We start from the raw sequence: 13,798 nt of genomic DNA, 5'->3' as shown, positions 1-13,798 counted from the left end.
AGTGGGACATTATCGGGCGGCAGCTGTAGGACTGGGTTGGTGCCTTATGTGCGAATGACATAAGGATTAGGCAATGTTTCCATGGTGTTGATCTTTCATCCTGTAGTTTTTGGACACATCATATGTTTCCCACAACTCAGGAAAGGACGGAAAAGTCCACACAATCGTTGCAGTTTCTACTCATGAAGTGCTTCTTCTGCTGAGTTTATGAGCTATTTATTTTTTATTTTTTTCACTCATCATATTCCATTGTAGCATTTACACCTCAAGCTCCTCAGTAGTTCCTACAGTTTTGGTGGAAACCCCTGTCAGTTTGCAGCAGAAGTGGGAAACAGCCCTGACAGTTGAGCCTGGGCAGTCCCCCTCTGGGGATCCAGACTTTATCGACTGCAGTGGAGCAAGCTATCAGCCAATGCGTGTCCCAGGTGTCTGACTTGCGTCCGCTTTCACTCTTATCGCCATCTGTAAAGAAAATCACATTTGTGCATGTTTGTTTTAGTCATATTTGAGCACGTTACCAGAGCCAAAATTAGGGAAAGCCCTGAGATTGCAACAACCCCCTCAGGAATGTCTTCACTTTATTGCAAGTCTTTCAATGAAAACAGCAAGACCTTGAACTGCTTGTGAACTAGTGTTTTTGTTGGGCTTATGAGGGAATGTATTGCCACTATACACCTTCCCTCCCTCTTGATTAGAGGTTGTGTGCTGCTTTAATGAATTTTGTGGAGCCTGTAACGTCACGTGGCTGTAGTTCAGGCTCCTTTGAAGTGATTAAAATAAAAGGGTTTGCATTTCGCATTTAGCAGATCAAACTATCGTTCAAAGATTCTCCTATCAACTCAGACTAGCAATGATGAGGGACTAATTAACAGTGAGTGACAGATGTGGGCCAAGCTTTTGTCAAAGACAGTCCGGGCATTAGGACACCCTTTGTAAACTGATGTGTTGAACAGTAAATCCCGGAGGAACAGACCAAGTATCATCAAGAACACACAGCATAGATATGTGACAGCTCATCCAAAACACATGACCAGCACATTTCTTAGTTATTTTTTGCAAACATATCATTAATGCTGTGATCTGAATAAAGTTTTATAATGATTAAAAACACGCATAACATGACAAATAATAATTTGTCAGATTTGACACTCAATAGTTTTAAATAATTTTATTATTTTTCATAGTATGCATAGTTTAAAAATGGAAAACTAAGCTGTATTACTTTTTATAAAGCCCTAATCTATAATTTATTTTTTATGCCTGCATGCATATGAACACATGAGTAATGCATTATAATATCCTTCATAATGTGTTATGATGTTTTATACCAACAATCATAAGGTATTACATGTCTTATCGTAATATTTATCAATGGAAAAATGCAACAGTGGCTTAATAATGCTGTTACAAAGTCTTACGAATATCATGGTGCTCTTTGTGTCCATTAGGGATGTAGAGTGACAGTATGTTTTGCATAGTGTACTTATTACAGCTCATTGTTTTGTTTAAGTGAATAAAGAGTGTATTTATATCCATAATGTGTCTGTACCGTAACAAAGGTCAAAATGTACCATCATGTATATGTATCTTCACGAATATGGATTCCATGTGGCTGCAGTAAACACTGACACAGGATCAGTGGAGGACAGAGGGAGACAGGAAGTTCTGTAATTCATTCATACTCATTGCTATTGTATTTTATGCATTTACATGCAAGAACAGTGTGCTGTTCTGTCAGGATCAACCGGTGGTGATTTCCTGCCTCTTTCTGAGCCGTACGGTACAGGATGTTTGCAAATACTCCTTAATTTAATCTTAGCAGACAGTGAGCTGCCATAAATACTCTATGTTGGCATGCTAGAACAACAATCTCCATCCATTATGTTTACAGATAGCACCATGATGTTCATAAGACCTTATCATTTCATGCAAAATAGATCAAAAGCAGAGCAATTGCAGTACTTGACTTTGTAAAATTTTACAATTATACATGTAATTCCTTACCACTGTTATAGCCTCACAAAGCATTTTTACAGCATAGAGAAACTCTTATAATGCATTGTGCATATATTGCAATGCAATATGTGGGTTTATATAGCGCATTGTAGATATGGGTATGCAGTGTAACTGGCTGAGCCTTTAACAGCATCAGCTCAATATTATAATATTACTCTGTACAGCTTTAGGTCTTTATAATAGAGCAGAATAGATAGTAAATTAAAGACATTGTGGATGAATATATTTTAGATGACAAAGAGTATAAAACTGAATTTTTTTTATTGCTGTGAGCTATGGTCTGTAATCTATGCCATGATCGTGCTCAGTTTAGATTTCCTCACATCAAAGTGTCTCTCTGTGTTTTAGATCATCATTCTGTACTCAAACACCTGCTACACTGGGCAAGATCTCTAAAATAACATATGCATTTGGCGGATTGTTTGGTGGATTTTACTGTGCAAGTGCCTGGCCACACCAAGTACGGAGTACGACTTCAGTTCAGTGTGCGGCTCTGGTGGCGTGAACATGTGCCTCTGTCTCCCCCCACAGGCCGTTCATGGTGCTGCCGCCACTGATGGAGTGGGTGCGCGTGGCTGTGGTTCACACTGAAAACAGGCGCAGCTTCTCTGTGGACAGCGATGATGTTCGGCAGGCTGCCAGACTGCTGCTGCCTGGAGTGGACTGCGAGCCCCGCCAGCTCCGGTACAGCTGCAAGTAGTGGGCTCGCCTTTAGGCTGCAGAGCGTGTGTGCACCCAGCCACTACATCTGCATATACAAAACACGAGTAGCCACACGTGTGAATTCACACCCAAACACACATAATCAGTGACATGAGCAAGGAAAGATACGTGTATTTCTCATACACTCATCCTCCTCGTAGAGTTAAAAAATACAGCTTTCCAGAGGTTTAGGGAAAATGTGGCACATTGCGAACAGTCAAAACAGTCAGCTCGCACTGTTAATCATTTTGTGTGCTTTGCCCTTCAGAACAGATGACTGCTTCTGTGCCTCGAGGAAACTGGATGCTGCCTCTACTGAGGCAAAGTTCCTGCAGGACCTGGGTTTCCGTATGCTCAGCTGTGGACGCACGGACCTGGTGAAGCAGGCTGTCAACCTGCTAGGGCCGGATGGTATCAACAGCATGAGTGAGCAGGTCAGAGACGCAGTCAACATATTAAATAATGCATATGCAGGTACTTTTACACTCATACACACACTGATGTGGATACGCATACACATACATGCATACACAGCCTCTGGAGAAAATTTTCGTTTCCTTGGTAAACTGTGGCTTCTTCACCTCTGAGCACATTGCAGACATCTAAGCTGAAAGGCAGTCATGCTTATTAAAGCTTATTTTGACGTATTTTTATCTGCAGCTTTCCTGTGAAAAGAGCTCTTTATTATATCATGACTACCACCTCCGGTAAAGTAAGTCATCAAGGGGGAAATACTGCAAGTGTAACTGAAATGATTTTCCATGGAAAAATCAACATGTAGTTTGAGGCGGATCTAAGCCGAAACTTCAAACACAGTGTGTTTGTCAGACAGTGTGTTTCTGTCAGGCAGGCTCAGCCGATGCCCCTCATGGCCCAGAGGAAATATTGATTCATATGGTATCCTTTAAAACTTTAATCAATAGCAGAATATTACTGTCATGACCCTCGAGGTGCCAGGAGTGAAACTGTCAAAGATAGAAGTTTAGACCTGACCAAAAGTTCATCCTTGCTTTGTACTACTTTATTGTCAAAAAAAAGGGTTTAAGTTAAAGTTATGCTCAAAAGACTGTGGCAGAATGTCAAACGTGTGTGTGACATGGCACGTCCTCCATAGTTTATGCTATTTGGTGCTTTAATGAAACGAGGCATTGAATCTTTAACTTCTGCAATGATCGCATTAGTCTTGTTCTCCGTATCTGTACGTTTTGTAGGGGATGACCCCGCTGATGTATGCTTGTGTCCGAGGAGATGAGGCTATGGTACAGATGCTGCTGGATGCGGGAGCTGACATCAACAGCGAGGTCAGTGATGATGAAGTTTGTGCTCCTATTCTGATGCCAACACCGGGGAGATCAAAGTCCAATAGAGGAAAGCTAATTGTTGCGTAAATCACAGAAAAATCTAGAAAATAGAAATATCTTTTACTTTTTTCATCATGAAATTGATCTACCCAGTGTTTGTCACAAGCTGTCTGAGTGGGAGACATCAGCTTTGTATATGTCAAGGAGGACGGGGTTTTATGACAGACGAGAGGTGTTGACATGACCTTTCCGCTTTTGAATTCTTCAGTATGTACAGTTTTATGCATGAAGGGTCTCAAAAACATAGTCTTACAATGATTTATTAGTGTGTGTGTAAGTATTTATGTAACTATTTATGGTATTGAATTGGAGAAAAAACCACACATGTCATCCCTCATCTCCCCTTTTTTGTTCTTTCCCATGTGTCATGCTGCTAAATGTCCAAGACCTAAGGATCATGAGGCGCTGACTGCCCTGCCACCTTAGGATATGTAGCACTGTATAAACACATTAAAATTATAAGTGAAATGAAACGTATTTGCATTTGAGGAATGTGAGCATAAAACGCCACGCAGAGGTTTGTTGCTGAGTCGTTTTTTGTTTTTTTTTCTATCAGGGAAAAGAAGCGATAAAGATCGCCTGACTTAAAGCAAACTGAATTCCTCACAGAGTCTGCGGAGAATCGAGCTGGCACCCTTTAACTCTGCGCAGACGTCAGAGAGGGCGTTCAGTTAAAGCCTCATGATCCCGGCCCTCGTTAGTCACCTCGGCAACAACATGTCCCATCAGCCATTGTGTCAGAGTTAATTTGCAGTCCACTGTATTCATGACCCCTGGCGAAAGCACAAAGCACTGTCGACTAACATATGAAGTCCCACTCTCATTTTAAATTTATGCATCAGGTTTTGAATCTGGTTTTAAATTTGAGCAGTTAAAGACGTATATCACCAGCTGGGCAGCCTCAAAATGACTTATGTTCTCTAAATTCTCTCAGAGTTAGAATCATTGGTAACACCTCAGTTATCACTTCCCTGTTCCCTAGGTCTTCTAGTTTTCTTCCACTGTACCTACCTCCACTGTACCTACTGTACTGTACTGTACATTTAAGTCCCGGTAAGTATTTCATTAAATTAAACTATTAATTGCAGGCTGTATTGTAAAGTGTTACCAAATCATTTTATCTACGTGTGTCTCTTCTGCCTCCCAGCCTTCCCTTTTTTCCCCAAAATTATTTGCCTTTGTGTTTTGTTCATGTCACTGTGCCTCAAGTATGTAGTGCTTTCCTTTGGCTCATAGTTATTCATGTCAGTCTGACCAGAGAGATGAGCCTTAGAGAGGTCAGATCAGAGCCCTGTCAGAGAAACCCACAGCGAAGGGTGAGGAGATCAGAGAGAAACCATTAGGTTGAGGCCTGACTAGAAAGATCAATGCATCATGTTCATTAGAAGGTGAACACAGTGACAGGACGTCCTCTGCAGTCCCAGGGTTCCTAGTTAATTACTGGAGTTTCTCCTGCAGAGCTTCCTGCCCTCCCTCTCTCCTCCCTGCAGCTGCTTGTCTTGTCCCCCGTTGGCCATGTAGTAGTTTTAACGGCTTCGTATCTCTCCCCCTCACCTTTCTCCCTCCTACCTACCCAACCCACCTACCTGTGTCCCTTCCCCAGGTGCCAAACTCAGTGCACAAGCACCCCTCAGTCTTTCCTGAAACGCGGCAGGCGACGCCCCTCACTTTCGCTGTGTTACACGGACATGTGCCTGTGGTGCAGGTAGTGACGTCCCTTCTCATCTGTGATTCTCTCATCATGACCTGTCGTTGTACTTTCAGCTCATGGTTGGTCATCATTGTCAATTTTGTCATCAACGCTTCTTGGTGGTGATGATGATAATGGTTCTCCACCACGAGTTTTCTCCTGTCTCTCTTTTTTTATTTTCATTTTTCAGAATTATTGAGATGCTATTTGTGTGATATACCATTCAATATTTTTATCTTTAAAGAGGGCATTTACCCAGTCAGTCTTTAGGTCTGACCAACTGTGTCAAATACAGACTACACCATTTTTGAGAAAATGGACCAGACTGCATTTAGTGAGTGGAAAGTGGAAACACAGCGGTCTAATTGTTATCGAACTCATTTAACTAATTCAGTTTGCCCTCTAAATGATCTCTCCATTGGATTTTGAATCATTTAATTCTAATGGAATGGATGTTTAAGCTGTGTGACACCACAATTTGACATCGGACATTGGATAAAAGAAAGAATGGATTTAAAATGATTAAATTCAGAGTAAAATCATCAAATGTTTTGTCATTAAATATGTTATCATTTAACGCTCAATTTCCCAAGATATTCGTTTTGAATACAAGTCATTTTTCATTTAATTAAATGACGCAAAATTATGAGGTTCAGTAGCTCTCATTTACAAAAAATTGTGTTCCCTAGATAAATGAAAATGATAGTAAAAGTGATAAATGCCTCTCAGCCAACGTATGAGCAGTGTTATATGTACTTGAATTACGACGAATTTAAATATATATATAAAAGTATAAAACTGTAATAAATACAAATGACAGTTAAAGTAATAAAGACAAATCAATAAAGCAGTAAAACCAATTTGCGAGACTATTTAGCCTGCTATCAAATTTTCACTCATATATTTTAGGTAGTTACAGCCGCAATTACGTGTAAAAATATCACCAAACATTAAAAGAATAGTTTGACCTTTTGGGAAATACACTTTCATACATGGATTTGACTATTTCTTGCTAACCTAACCGGTTGATAGCTGTAGCTTCATATTTAAAGGGCAGATGTGAGAGTGCTGTCAATCTTCTCATCTAACTCTCAGCAAGAAGGCAAATAAGTGTTTTTCCCAAACTGCCATTTCCTTAAAATATCGTAACGATTATGACAATACAATTAGTATCTGCAGAGCAAAAGTTTGACGTTTTTGTGAAAACTGAAAGTGTTGTACAGCACAGGCAGTGTTGTCAACTACCGTTGTAAAATTCAAAAATTAACTTTTCCCAACATAGATTTCTTCATTTGCACATGAACCAGTCATTAGGCAAAAGAAGCTCAAATTTACCAGCCTGACTTCAAATCTGTCACATTAGCCAACTGACTCTTCCCCCTCTCCCCACCCTCCTCTCTCTGTCTACCTCTCTCTTTCTCCCATCATGCCCCTCCGTGTCCCTGACCTGACCTCTGCAGCTGCTGCTGGATGCCAAAGCTAACGTGGAGGGGTCCCTGCAGGACGGGATGGAGAACTACACGGAGACCCCACTGCAGTTGGCTGCTGCTGCAGGTACAGAGGCACAGCGTGACTCCCCCATCCTCTGCCTCCTGTCCAACTGTACTGTGCCACACTGACAACACCAGCTGGTCGTCAATAACCAGCTGATAACAACACCTGACTGTCAGCGTGACCATTGGCTGAGTTACGACTTTAGAGGCATATTTATCATGGGGGCTGAAAAAATTAAGACAAACAGAGGCGCTCATGCAGTGCAAATGATCCAGCGTTTGCCTCACCATCATTTTTCTCTCTGTCTCATTTTGGTTTAATCTTATCGTGTGTGTGTGTGGTGTGTGTGTGTGTGTGTGTGTATGTGTAACTTTTGCCAATCGTCTTTCATGCACAGGTAACTTTGAGCTGGTGAGTTTGCTGCTGGAGCGGGGAGCCGACCCCATGGTGGGAACCATGTACCGTAATGGCATCTCCACCGCGCCGCAGGGAGACATGAACTCCTACAGCCTGGCAGCAGCTCACGGACACAGGTAGGTAACGCACACGTTCATGTTTAATCATGAATTCACACTCACAAGAGAAAAAAAATCTCTGTAACCATTTCACGCTAGACGAGTGTCTATTTGCATTAAACAAGCATTTTTTTCCCCAGAGGATTTTTCTGTTTATTGACATGCATATGGCATTTGTTTATCTAACCATAGTTATATGCAGGAATAAATATGAAAGCTGTGAGACAGTTTATTTAATATTGCCCATGGTCTATCACAGTAACAACTATAACTCAATGACTGTCATGTCACCTTCAAAATGCTTTGAAGTGTGTATTACTAATACAGATGGGCCTGTTTTCCACAACGTTGCCACTGGTTGTGATATTGGACAGGAGACAAACAACAACATACTCACATGAAATGAAAAGCAATTAACCAGGGTCTTGTAATCTGTGCAAACCAATCAAATTAAATTTCTTTTCCGTTTTTGTGCTTTTGTTCTTCTAGAAATGTGTTTCGTAAGCTGCTGTCCAATACAGAGACAGGGAAAGGGGATGTCTTGTCCCTGGAGGAGATTCTGGCAGAAGGTTCAGAGCTTGAAGGTAGAAGTCCGTCTCAGATTGACCTGATCCGAACAGGGAAGGCCAAACTTAAAGCCCTGAAAGAAGCCATGTACCACAGTGCAGAGCACGGGCATGTAGACATCACCATAGATATACGCAGCCTTGGTTAGTTTCTGTAAACACTCTAAAAGATGTGCGTGCATTTCCGACAGTATCACATTCCGTATGCAGCATTTATACCCTCTCCGTGCAAGTTTGTGTGTGATTCGTGTGTGTTTACCTCTGTAAATATCTCTCAGGGGTCCCATGGATATTGCACACTTGGCTGGAGTCTCTGCGGACATGTTTCCATCAGCACCGCCGACCTCTGATCCAGGGTCTTCTAAAAGAGTTCAGCTGCATCGACGAGGAGGAGTACACTGAGGAGCTCATCACCCATGGCCTGCCTCTCATGTTCCAGATCCTCAGAGCCAGCAAGGTACCGCACAGTCTGTGTCACCTTCTTTTTCTTAAAAAAGAGTGAGATCATTTTTGTGAAAACAATAGAACGTCCTCCAAAGCTACGTTTTGATATCTGTCTTTATAAAGTTTACATCTTTTTTCATATTTTGCTCTCCTATACTTTCAAATGTGTCTGTTCTGTTTACTGAGCCATGGCGTCATCCTCCTCTCTTTTTGTATGATTGTCATTAGGTAGCTTCACAGAGACTGACAGAACCCCAGAGGCCTACTCTATATCAATTACCTAAAATGATAATGTTTTATGATATGCCCCCCGCTCCTCTCTGTTGCTGCTCATTACATCAGAGCCTTGTCTCATTACTCAAACTCATGATCCCCTCGGCTGGCTATATTAGATCTAAAACAGCACATCATTGTCCCGTCTGGCACCTCTTGTTTGTTTTGTCGTCTTTGCCCTGGCTAAGCACTGCCCTGCCGGCATGCTGAGTTTTGCTGTCACTGCTGATATGAGGAAAAAAAACAAAAAACTGCAGTGGCTACACACACACACACACACACACACACACACACACACACACACACACACACACACACACACACACACACACACACACACACACACACACACACACACACACACACACACACACGCACACAAATAAAACACACAAGCAGAACTGCAGAGACTCACATGAATGTGCATCTCACACTAACAGTGTCGCTCTCTCACACAAACACAAACACACACTCATACACTCAGGCCATGCTAGCCTTCAGTAGACGGTTGCAGTGTCAGTCCTTGTCTGTGTCTTGGCTGATGTATGGTGGGACCAGTGACCCTCATCTCTATTAGGGCCTCAGGGACCCCTGGCGCTGTTTGCCCCACCATGAGGACCAGAGACATCAAGGTACAGGCCATTCATCTTTCCTCTGCCAAATCGTCTGCTGTCTCAGCCCGCTGAATACTTCACTATAACACATTGTTTCTGGCTAGTGAATTGTTGGGGGAAACTGCAGAAATGCATGTTTGTTCTTGGTGGGATAGGTGTCTGTTAATAGCTGTTTGTTAGCGTCATGCTTCAGTAAGAGCAAGCAGCTCTTACACGTGGGGCTTGAAGTGTTGCGCACCGCTGCTGCAGCCGAATGGTTCTGCCCCTCTTTTCTCCCCCAGTTTTAGCACCACACACACACACAAGTGGAAAGTTAGGAGTTAGGGTAAGAGGATCTCACTTTCAATCTCTGCCTGCCATGGGGTTCACCATTACCTTAATCTCTTAGGAACGTGGGGGGGGTGTAAGAAATAAGTCTGATATCCATCTGATTAGCTGTGAATATGTGGCTTATTGGAACATCTGCTTGAATAAAGTCAATGCTGAGGTTGATAAAAGGCTGTAGAGGTTTTACTTTTTTCACTGTACTTACAGTGAAATAATTATGTCGGGGGATGTTTGTTTTCGAGAGGAACGTTACAGGATATGCTTGTGTTCTTGCTTAACATGGACTCCTGAACGTTACGCACACAAGCAGACCTGCGGAGTAGCTCTCCTCACCCTCTGATGTTTCGCTACTCTGTCTGTTTTTTTCAGAATGAGGTGATCAGCCAACAGCTGTCTGCAATCTTCACCCAGTGTTATGGCCCTTACCCCATTCCCAAACTGGCAGAGATCAAGAGGAAGCAGTCGTCACGCCTGGGTGAGACCCCCCATCTTTAACATTTTAATTTCGTCACTGTAAAATCTATAGCACAATGTAAAAAAATATGGCATTAAACCAACATAAAAGCACTACATTTTGAGTCGGCTGTTACTAGTATATGTTCAATACTGCAAATGGAAAGTGCACATAATGCCATCTAGTGTTCAGAGAGTGGAACAGAAATTTGGAATCAGTATATATACTGACACTGTGTAGGTGAAATTTATCTTGAACAGGTAGTGAGGCTAAGCTGTACACCCCATTTGTTTTGGGAGGGTTTTTTATGATTATTGAAAAACATCAAGTTTTTCTGGCCATATGTCTTTCAGATCCTCACTTCCTGAACAATAAAGAGATGTCAGATGTGACCTTTTTGGTGGAGGGGAAGCCTTTCTACGCCCATAAAGTCCTGCTCTTCACAGCTTCAAACAGGTAATTCTTCGCTTCAGCTTTCAAAATACACAAGTACAGGTAATTTGTAAATGTAGTAAATAGGATTCTGCTATATATGGTGACATATGAACATATGGTGACATTTGAATTGTTTAACTGTGTATATTTTTATATGAAAAGATAAATAAATTCATACAGCAATGGCTAAAGACTTAACATGGTGTTCTGTTATGCTGTTGAGATGTGATGTTCTGTATATTTCTCGCTGCTAATGCATTAAGTCATTATTTCCTGCCCCTGGAATATAGAGAGGATGTCAATTTCACTCCCGTGTCATGTTATATTGACAATAACCAATCAGTCCCATTATAAAGTGACTGACGAGAAATGACACGTCACTCAAATGTGTTATTGACATTACGTCCTCAGAAAAACATCAAACATCTCATGGAAACTCATTTTACCTTTACTAACCCACTACTGTATAGTTTATTCAAGGCATATTGTGCTCTATCCCCATGCTATAAGCTGTTGTAAACTGTATTATTAAAATTTACTGTATTTATGAGTGTTAGGAACCTGATTGAAATACCTAAGACTGAATTACATTAAGGCTTATCTTTCCCAGCCCAGGCTATGTTTTCTCTCTTTATATGTCTCTTTTTCTGTCTCTCAAGGTTCAAATCTCTTCTAGCAAACAGACCTTGTGGTGAAAACACATGCATTGAAATCAGCAATGTCAAATATCACATTTTCCAGGTAATATAAATACTTTAAACAAGACAGGCTTTTAAATTACACTTGAAACACATTCTCATACTACTTCCTGTATAAATGGGTACTGTATTTTCCTCTTTTTTCCTTTCAGCTGGTGATGCAGTATCTCTACTGTGGAGGAACAGAAGCTCTGCACATCAGGAACACTGATGTTATGGAGGTTAGGTCTTTTTTCTGGCTTTTAGTGCAACCATAAAAGTTGTGTTATATGCTGTAAAATATGGAGCTCACACTGAAAAAGAAGCTTTATACTACGAAACATTTAATAATCTCTAGGTTCACCATGGATATTGAACCAGTTCAGTTTAATAACTATTATCAAGCATAAGCGATACATTGGAATATTATTTTACTTGTGGTTTTGTTGCAGCTTCTGTCTGCAGCCAAGTTCTTCCAGCTGGAGGCGCTGCAGAGGCACTGCGAAATTATCTGCTCCAAGAACATCAACACAGAAACTTGTGTGGAGATCTACAACCACACCAAGGTGCAAACAGAATTACAAATTCTCAGTGTAGCACGGAAAGTGTGTGTTTTCAGTGTGCAAAAACAACCTTTTCTCCCTTTTTCTTACAGTTTCTTGATGCTCCAGACCTGGCGTCCTATATAGAGGGCTACTTCCTGAAGAACATGGTAATCCTAATTGAGTTGGAGCCATTCAAGCAGCTGCTGTATGATGCACCTCCAGATAGCCCTGGCTGTGACATCCTACAGGACCTGGAGAAAACCCTGGCCACCCGCATCCAGTCCATCCACCTGTCTTCCTCCAAAGGATCCATTGTCTGATCTCCTGACCCTTATGAACACAGGAGCAGAGAATATTTATCAGAACGATATCAAGAGAGATGAATCTGTTTTGAGATGCCTCTGAGTGACAGATCATTTCAAGTGAAAGAGAAAAACGGGACTCGTGGACTGTCCAGTTACGATCCTTGTCTCTGTGAAGCTCATCAGTTGCTATTATGCTTCTTGTTATCTTAGCACAGACGGTTACAAGTCTGTCTGTCTGCCTTGTTGATATCTGTCTACTATGAATTAACATACAACGACTGTCATAAGATAGCTGCATTATGCCACAACTTGCCAATAACATCCATTAATGTAACAATGTCCCTTGCCCAGCAGGAATTTTTGAGTTAAGCAAGTACACTATGCGTGTTACGTGTGGATCTGAAGGGATCAGATGGGACTTTGGAAACTCAGAGTGAAGAGATGCAAACAACTGCAGTCAGAGCATCTGAACACATTGCTCTGTGTATTCAGATAATGAACAACCTCAGCGTTATGTGATAAGCCATCAGTGTATCCCTTCCTGGCTATGAAGAAGGACTGCTGCCTCATATTGTGATTATTTGCTAAAACATCTGGACCTGTAAAGAGTAATTAATTTGTATATTTGTCAGTCACTTAGCATATCTGTGCTAATTACTCTTTAAAGCCAAACAAGTAACACAACTAACAAGTACCCGTAATGTGACTGATGTATAAAAGGGGAGGACTTTCATCAGCTGACTTTGGGCTACTGGGTGGGAGAGAGGACTTGCTGAGCTGCTGTGTACATATTGTTGATAAAACGAAACAGAGCTATTGATAATGTAAGTTTATGTATATATCCACGGAGGTTTTCTCATCTGTGTAACTGTTGGATATCGTTGTAAAAACAAAAAGCTCATCTTTGAAATATCTGTGTTTAAATGTTGCATGTCAGAGGGATGACTGTGGTTTGGTTTTTTGCGTTTGAACTATGGGAGGATTACACTGAGGAGCTGCTTTCACACCTGGGCGAGAATAGTTTTGTCATCAGCATGGGTCACTATAAATGTGTAGCAGTCAAATGGTGTTGTTGTTTCGTATGTGAGAGGCTCCAGGCCTGTTAAGTCCTGAACTGGGATCATTATGTAGTCAGATGTTCTCCAGGGATTGTGAAACCACATGACTTGTATACTGTATGTGTGATATATCTTTCCTCTATAAAGATTAATATAAAGAATACTGTGAATCCGCTCTGAGATTTTTCTGCTGCAGTCTCTGGCTCAAAAGCACCCGCGAGGGGACATCTATTATTCTGTTTGACGTGAAATTTTGGAGGGTGTCCTGTCATTATTTTGTTCTCCACAGCTAAAAGGTTAGCTCTCAGCTGGGAGATGGTCT

General features: G+C 41.5%; 1 protein-coding gene across 1 annotated transcript in view; it reads left to right on the top strand.

Moving 5' to 3' along the window:
* Positions 1-13,596, top strand: part of btbd11b (BTB (POZ) domain containing 11b) — a 68,633-nt gene extending 55,037 nt beyond the window's left edge. The window contains exons 4-17 of the mRNA XM_040134201.1: positions 2,548-2,700; positions 2,987-3,152; positions 3,930-4,019; positions 5,683-5,784; positions 7,230-7,323; positions 7,661-7,796; positions 8,268-8,488; positions 8,623-8,801; positions 10,372-10,477; positions 10,810-10,912; positions 11,551-11,632; positions 11,742-11,810; positions 12,021-12,134; positions 12,224-13,596. Coding sequence (XP_039990135.1) covers positions 2,548-2,700; positions 2,987-3,152; positions 3,930-4,019; positions 5,683-5,784; positions 7,230-7,323; positions 7,661-7,796; positions 8,268-8,488; positions 8,623-8,801; positions 10,372-10,477; positions 10,810-10,912; positions 11,551-11,632; positions 11,742-11,810; positions 12,021-12,134; positions 12,224-12,433 — 1,825 coding nt within the window. The 3' untranslated portion in view covers positions 12,434-13,596. The remainder of the gene's footprint in view (positions 1-2,547; positions 2,701-2,986; positions 3,153-3,929; positions 4,020-5,682; positions 5,785-7,229; positions 7,324-7,660; positions 7,797-8,267; positions 8,489-8,622; positions 8,802-10,371; positions 10,478-10,809; positions 10,913-11,550; positions 11,633-11,741; positions 11,811-12,020; positions 12,135-12,223) is intronic.
* The last annotated feature ends 202 nt before the right edge of the window (positions 13,597-13,798 follow it).

Source organism: Xiphias gladius, chromosome 8, assembly GCF_016859285.1.
Source record: "Xiphias gladius isolate SHS-SW01 ecotype Sanya breed wild chromosome 8, ASM1685928v1, whole genome shotgun sequence".
NCBI lineage: Eukaryota > Metazoa > Chordata > Actinopteri > Istiophoriformes > Xiphiidae > Xiphias > Xiphias gladius.
Note: the sequence above shows the minus strand (reverse complement) of the source record. Positions and strands in the feature narration are given on the sequence as shown.